General features: G+C 40.4%; 2 protein-coding genes across 2 annotated transcripts; one reads left to right on the top strand and one right to left on the bottom strand.

The window, feature by feature from the left end:
• The first annotated feature begins 295 nt into the window (after positions 1-295).
• Positions 296-1,977, top strand: LOC106390287 (alkane hydroxylase MAH1-like). The gene has a single exon (XM_013830718.3). The coding sequence runs from the start codon at positions 344-346 to the stop codon at positions 1,835-1,837; it is 1,494 nt and encodes a 497-aa protein (XP_013686172.1). The 5' UTR covers positions 296-343; the 3' UTR covers positions 1,838-1,977.
• Positions 1,978-7,119: 5,142 nt separating this feature from the next.
• Positions 7,120-7,581, bottom strand: LOC106392486. The gene has a single exon (XM_013833296.1). The coding sequence runs from the start codon at positions 7,579-7,581 to the stop codon at positions 7,120-7,122; it is 462 nt and encodes a 153-aa protein (XP_013688750.1).

The following is a 7,581-nucleotide window of genomic DNA, read 5'->3' as shown; positions in this document are numbered from 1 at the left end:
AAATTTGGTGTGAAATTATAGTGTTGCACTAAATTAGTGTGATTTTTAGTATTCTGTTGAAGAAAGTTTATGTCAAAATCACATTAAAATAGAGTTCTGATAATGGGTTGGAGATGACGTTGCCACTCGGTTAAGGTTGTGTGGTTGGATTCATTTAAACATCTCTACACGTGAAAAACGAGTTTTTTTGTCCGATGCCACGTGGACCTAATGACATGTTTGCCGACGATTATTCATTCAATTTGTCAACCACAACATGTTTACTTGTACATGTTATATATAGGAAACCAACTGAACTAAAATTTCTGTATCCAAACTCATAAATCCTTTTTGCATGTAAAAAATGGCTATGATAGGCTTATTTGGAGTCTTCATAGCATTCATTTTCTTCCTTAATCCCTTATATTTCTTTCTTTGCAAGAAATCTCAGGATGTGCCTTCGCTAAAGAACTGGCCTTTCCTCGGGATGCTTCCCGGAATGCTCTTCAAACTCCCCCGAATTTTTGACTGGATTTCTGAGGTTCATGAGGCCAACGATCTGACATTCGCTTTCAAAGGGCCTTGGTTTAGTGGAACAGACATGTTGTTCACTGTTGATCCGAGGAATATCAATCACATGCTCAGCTCAAACTTTCCGAATTACCCTAGAGGACGTAAATTCAAGAAGATCTTTGATATCCTGGGAGATGGAATCATACCCGCGGATAGGGAGTTATGGGAGGATCTGAGGAAGTCAGGTCACGCCTTATTCCACCATCAGAACTTCCTGAAGCTCACAGTAAGTAGCACTACAAGTAAGTTAAAGAATGATCTTGTTCCATTACTTGATCAAGCTGCTGAGGAAAACATTATCATAGACTTACAAGATGTATTCAAGAGATTCATGTTTGATACTGCCTTCATTTTGATGACTGGTGACGACCCAATGTCACTATCCACCGAGATGCCCGGAAATGAGTTTGGTGAAGCTGCCGACTTCGCTGAAGAAGCTACCTTCTATAGATATTTCAAACCAATGATCTTGTGGAGGCTTCAAAACTTGATTGGTATTGGAACTGAGAGGAAGATACGAACTGCTTCGGAGATTTTCAACAGTATGTTTGCAAAGATCATATCTTCAAGAAGAAAAGAAGAGATAAGTCGCGGGAAGAAAGAGCCAACTATTAACGCAGTAACATATTATATTAATGCAGACACAACCAAATATAAGCTGTTGAAACCTAATAATGATAAGTTTATAAGAGACGTTGTTTTGAGTCTAATGTTAGCAGGAAGGGACACCACAAGCTCAGCACTCACGTGGTTCTTCTGGCTTCTTTCTAAGCATCCTCAAGTTATGACCAAGATCCGACAAGAGATCAACGCAAAGTTTGATCCGACAGATCTAGAGAAGCTTGTGTATCTACACGCTGCGTTGTACGAAACAATGAGACTTTACCCACCGGTTCCCTTCAACCACAAGTCTCCTTCAAAGTCAGATGTGCTTCCAAGCGGGCACAAAGTTGAAGCAGATTCAAAGATTTTTATCTCTGTCTACGCACTGGGTAGAATGAGATCTGTATGGGGAGAAGACGCATCAGAGTTTAAACCGGAGAGATGGATTTCAGAGAATGGAGGGCTCAAACGTGAACCTTCATCCAAGTTCTTGGTCTTTAGTGCAGGTCCAAGAACTTGCTTGGGTAAACAGTTAGCTCTCTTGCAGATGAAGATGATAGTTGTGGAGATCATACAAAACTATGATTTCAAGGTCGTTGACAGTCAGAAGATCGAACCAGTTCCCTCCGTCATTCTCCGAATCAAACATGGTCTTAAAGTTACAGTCAGTAAGAATATATGATTAATTCTTACCTTTGCCTTATCTACGGTAACTATTAGTAATTTTCCCTTGTCGAGAATAAATGCGTTAGTACTTGTATTATTTTCCAAGCAATCGATGTAGCGTGTTAATATCTATCAAAATCTAGTATGTCACACTCACGAATATCACTAGTAGCTTAGCTAAATACCCCGTTCTAAAAATCGGCCGCCTATCAGCCTGGACGGCAGTCTGGGCGATACGCGTCACTCTTCCGCTCCGATTTATGCCAAATCGGTTTAAAAAATCGGATATCCGATTTTCTATGCCTAGACCGCATACACGACCGCCTAGCCGCCTAAGCGGCCGCCTAATCTATTTTTTTTTTTTTCTTTTTAATAATATTTTTATTTATTTGATCTAAAATTTTATAAATATCATTATATTCATAATTTTGATGAAAATTACATTATATTAAGTTTATATATTTTATTTGTGTGTTTTATACAGGCTTAAACATGAAAATGTATTAATGTTATATACAATTAAAGATTAATATGTTTTATAACCCTTGTTCAGGAACGCGCTAGGCGCTAGGCATTAGTCGGACGGTCGGGTCGGGCCTAACGCCTAAAGAGAAAATCAGAGATTAATCGAAAATCATGCAGGGCAGAATTTTTAGATTGTTTACTATGTTATAAAACATGTTAATCTTTAATTGTGTATAATATTAATACATTTTCATGTTTACGATTGTATAAAACACACAAATAGAATATATAAACTTAATATAGTGTAATTTTCATCAAAATTATGAATATAAATGATATTTATAAAATTTTAGACCAAATAAATAAATAAAATAATTATTAAAAATAAAAAAATAAAAAATAGATTAGGCGGCCGCCTAGGCGGCTAGAGTCATTTAGACGGTCTAGGCGGAAAAAATCGGATATTTGATTTTTTAAACCGATTTGACATAAATCGGAACGGAAAAGTGACGCATAGCGCCCAGGCGGCTAGGAGACCGATTTTTAGAACACGGTTTATAACATAGTAAACAATCTAAAAATTCTGCCCCGCATAATTTCTGATTAATCCCCGATTTTTTTAGGCGCTAAGCCTAACCCGACCGCCCGACTAGCGTCTAGCGCGTTCCGAAGAGGGCCAACTCTTGTGGCTATATAATGCCTAAGGCTACTAAAAGTGACGGACTTTTTGGTAACTTATATAATCATGGTTTGTCATGCTCATGCATCATATTTCATAAATTGTTGTAAAAGAATGGGGCATTCTTCTGTATTATTAATGAACAATAGATGTTTCTTTTATAAGGATTACAAAGTATAAGTAAAAAGGAAATTATCCAAAACCTAATACAACTGAAAATAGGAAAACTACTAAAACAGAGAAAAGGAAACTTGAAGTCTTCGTCGACTAGGATCTTGGCCGCCGACTCTCTCTCTCCTCCATTGGCCACGGCTGGGCCTTGTCTTGGTCTTGGTTATGTGCCATCCACTTAATGATTTATAACACTCCCCCTTGGATGCCGTAACCATATGGGTTTGTATCATGCACGATGTTGCCTCGTTAAAACCTTCTAGGAAAAACCAAAAAACCCAACATGGGAAAAATGGAAACCGTAGATAGGAAAAAGAGTACAACACATGACACTCCCCCTGATGAAGACATCACTAAAGATCCTTCAACTGACGCATCCCTATCTGATGAACCAGCTTCCTGAACGTTGAGGTTGGCAGAGACTTGGTGAAAAGATCGGCCGAATTGTCACTGGACCGAACTTGAACCACTTCAACTTCTTTAGCCTTCTGCAGGTCGTGGGTGAAGAAGAATTTGGGCAAGATGTGTTTCGTTCTATCTCCCTTAATGTATCCATCTTTGAGTTGAGCTATGCAACCTGCATTATCCTCATAGATGATCGTTGGTTCTTCTTTTTCCTTTCCGACGGCCAAGCCACTCTCTTTAAGAATATGGCCGGTCATGTTCCTCAACCACACAAGCTCTCGGCTTGCTTCAAACATGGCTATGATCTCGGCATGATTAGAGGATGTTGCCACTAAGGTTTGTTTTGTGGACCGCCAACATACTGCAGCCCCACTGTGTATAAACACATAACCTGTCTGAGATCTAGCGTTGTGTGGGTCAGATAAGTACCCAGCATCTGCATATCCGGCCAAGTTCTTTCCTGGTCGGTCTGTATAGAACAATCCGAGGTCTGTTGTTCCTTGCAGATATCTGAACAAATGTTTTATTCCGTTCCAGTGCCTAAGTGTCGGACATGAACTGAATCTAGACAGTAAACTCACGGCAAAACTAATGTCCGGTCTTGTATGACTAGCCAAGTACATTAAGGCTCCAATGGCACTTAGGTAAGGTACTTCCGGCCCGAGCATCTCCTCGTCCGGCTTCTTTGGTCTGAATGGGTCCTTCTCCAGGTCTAAGGACCTCACGACCATAGGACTCGACAAGGAATGATCCTTGTCCATATTAAACTGCTTGAGTATCTTTTCTGTATATGTCTTTTGATGCACAAGGATTCCATTATCTACATACTCAAATTGCAGTCCCGAATAGAACTTAGTTTTTCCTAAGTCTTTCATTTCGAATTCTTTCTTTAGACATTCGACCGTTTGGGAAATCTCTCCAGAGGTTCCAATTACATTTAGGTCGTCCACATAGACAGACATAATCACGAAGCCCTTGCTGTCGAATCTCTTTATAAAAATACATGGACTTATTGGATCATTCTTATAACCCTCTTTCATTAGGTACTCTGATAATCTGTTGTACCACATTCGACCTGATTGTTTCAAACCATATAAGGTTTTATTCAGCTTAATACAATGCTATTCTCGAGAACCTTTCTTATCTTTGAGCTCAATACCCTCTGGAACTCTCATATGAATTTCATTATCCAGTGGACCGTACAGATACGCAGTTACTACATCCATTAGGCGCAGATCAAGTTTCTCTTTCACGGCCATTCTGATCAAATATCGTAATGTAGTTGCATCCACCACAGGGGAATAAGTTTCCTCATAATCTATTCCTGGTCTCTGTGAGAATCCTTGTGCTACAAGCCGTGCTTTGTATCTCACTACTTCTCCTTTCTCATTTCTCTTTCTCACAAAGACCCATTTGTATCCCACTGGTTTGACATCTCTAGGTGTCACGGTTATAGGGCCAAAAACGCCTCTTTTCTTTAATGATTCTAACTCCACGTTTATAGCTTCTTTCCATTTGATCCAGTATGATCTTTGCATGCATTCATATATGGACGTGGGTTCTAGATCCTCATCTTTTTCCATGATCTCAAGTGCTATTTTATAAGAAAAAATATCATCGACGTCGATATCATTTATGTTCCATTTCGTTCCAAACATTATATAGTTTATAGAGATCTCTTGATTGTCTGGCCCTTGTGTCCCATGAAGTTCGGCGTCCCGAACCCCATCATTTGGAACGGTCAGATCATTTGGTATGGCCGGCTCACTTGGCTCTACCGCTTGGTTCGGCTCGGCCGGTCCATTAATGTTCTGGACGGTTCCCTTGATGTTCTCGGATCCAGCACCTCTCTTGGACTTCCGAGGCTGTTTATCTTTAGAACTAATAGGTCTACCACGTTTGAGACATTGTTTAGACTCTGTAGCCACTTGACCTTGTCCCTTCTGTACGTCTACTCGTATTGGTGCATTACAACCCGGTATGTATGACTTTGTCACTCTATTTGGGTCAGCAAATGAATCTGGCAGTTGATTAGCTAGCTTTTAAAGATGTATAATCTTTTGGACTTCCATATCACATTCTTTAGTTCGAGGATCTTGCCAAGATATTGATGGTCGAGACCATTCGATTTCATTGCTCAACCGGCCGTTATCTCCCCCTAAGGTCGGATATGTGGACTCATCAAACTGCGAGTCTGCGTATCTGGCCTTAAACAAATCACCGGTTGTTGGCTCAAGATACTTTATAATGGTTGGGGAGTCATATCCAACGTATATTCCCATCCTCCTTTGTGGTCCCATTTTAGTTCTCTGTGGTGGAGCAATTGGAACGTAAACGGCACATCCAAATGTTTTGATGTGGGACACGTCTGGCTCATGACCCGTGAGTAACTGGAATGGCGAATATCTATGCTCACTAGATGGCCTGATGCGAATCAGTTCTGCTGCATGTAATACAGCATGTTCCCACGCTGATACCGGTAGTTTAGACCTCATGAGTATTGGTTTGGCTATCAGCTGGATACGTTTAATGAAGGATTCGGCCAAGCCGTTTTGTATATGTACATGTGCCACGGAGTGTTCTACACTTACCCCCATGGACATACAATATTCATTAAACGCATGGGACGTAAACTCACCAGCATTGTCTAGACGTATAGTCTTTAAAGGGAAATCTGGAAAGTGTGCTCTAAGTCTTATTATCTGAGCAAGTAGGCGTGCAAATGCCAGGTTCCGTGTGGATAGTAGGCAAACATGCGACCATCTGGTCGATGCATCAATCAGGACCATGAAATACCGAAACGTCCCACTAGGTGGGTGTATTGGTCCACATATGTCTCCCTGAATCCTTTTCGGAAAATTTAGGATCTCTTTATCCACTCTGGCTGGTGATGGCCTAGTTATGAGTTTCCCTTGTGCACATGCTGCACATGTGAGATTGTTTGGGACAACTCCTTCGAACGTGTGCCCTTGTGAATTCATTATTAGTTTTCACATCATATTAGTACCGGGATGGCCAAGCCGGTTATGCCATAGAGTGAAATTGTCGCATGCATTAGCCTCAATCATACTGATATTTGCATAGTATAGACCAGTAGCTATTTGCGGGTACAGTCTCTAGGACCGTCCTATTGCCTTGGGTGATTGAAAATATGTTAAGGAATTCTTTATTTCCTTCTTCCCATGTTTCAAGATGGAAACCGTTCAATCTTATATCCTTGAAACTCAATAAGCTCCTTTTAGAGCTAGGGGAATACAAGACATTTTTAATCTCTAGACGAGTGCCTTTAGGCATCAATATATAAGCTTGGCTGTGACCCTCAATCAGGCCGGCCACACCCGCAATAGTGTGTATGTTTGCACTTTGCATTATGAGATTGATGAAGTATCTTTTGTCTTTAAGAACTGTGTGACTTGAGCCACTATCCACCACGAGTATACTCATCTCATTCATTCTATATAAGAAGATTTCTAATCTCAGAGACTTTATAAAACTTTAAAGCTTTCATATTATAAATTCAAACAACAAAAATAAAAACACCAAAGCAATCACAGAACAATCAACAATAAAAGTCGAATTTAGTCTTTAAGACAATCTGATGTCTCGTGATCCATTTGATCATTCTTTTCATGGTCGAAATCATCATCAGCATCATACCCATTGTCGTGAACCATATGAGCTTCTGGGTTCTTGTTCTTAAGACTCTCTTGATAGAGTTCACACAGATGTTTAGGGGTTCTACAATTCTTGGCCCAATGGTTACTCATCCCGCACCTGTGACAAACAGATTTGGTCGAGTAAGACGGCTTAGATATACCGCCTCGACCGCGGCCAAAATTGGCTCTTCCACGGCTATAGTTGGAACCACGACCACAATTATTGTGGTTTCCATATCCACGGCCATAAGCATAATTGTCACGGCCACCACGTCCCTTGTACCCACCACGGCCTCTGCCGTGTGTTCTTCTCTCATTATAGACGTGGTTGCTTTCTTTGGGATCTTTCTTTTCATGTTCAGCTTTGTGAGCTTCTGAGTTCAT

Source organism: Brassica napus, chromosome C9, assembly GCF_020379485.1.
Source record: "Brassica napus cultivar Da-Ae chromosome C9, Da-Ae, whole genome shotgun sequence".
In the NCBI taxonomy this organism is placed as follows: domain Eukaryota; kingdom Viridiplantae; phylum Streptophyta; class Magnoliopsida; order Brassicales; family Brassicaceae; genus Brassica; species Brassica napus.
The sequence above is the reverse complement of the archived record's forward strand: the minus strand, read 5'-3'. Positions and strand labels throughout refer to the sequence as shown.

Coding starts and splice junctions, on each gene's coding strand:
- LOC106390287 (XM_013830718.3), top strand. CDS start 344: ATGGCTATGATAGGCTTATTTGGAGTCTTCATAGCATTCATTTTCTTC.
- LOC106392486 (XM_013833296.1), bottom strand. CDS start 7,581: ATGAACTCAGAAGCTCACAAAGCTGAACATGAAAAGAAAGATCCCAAA.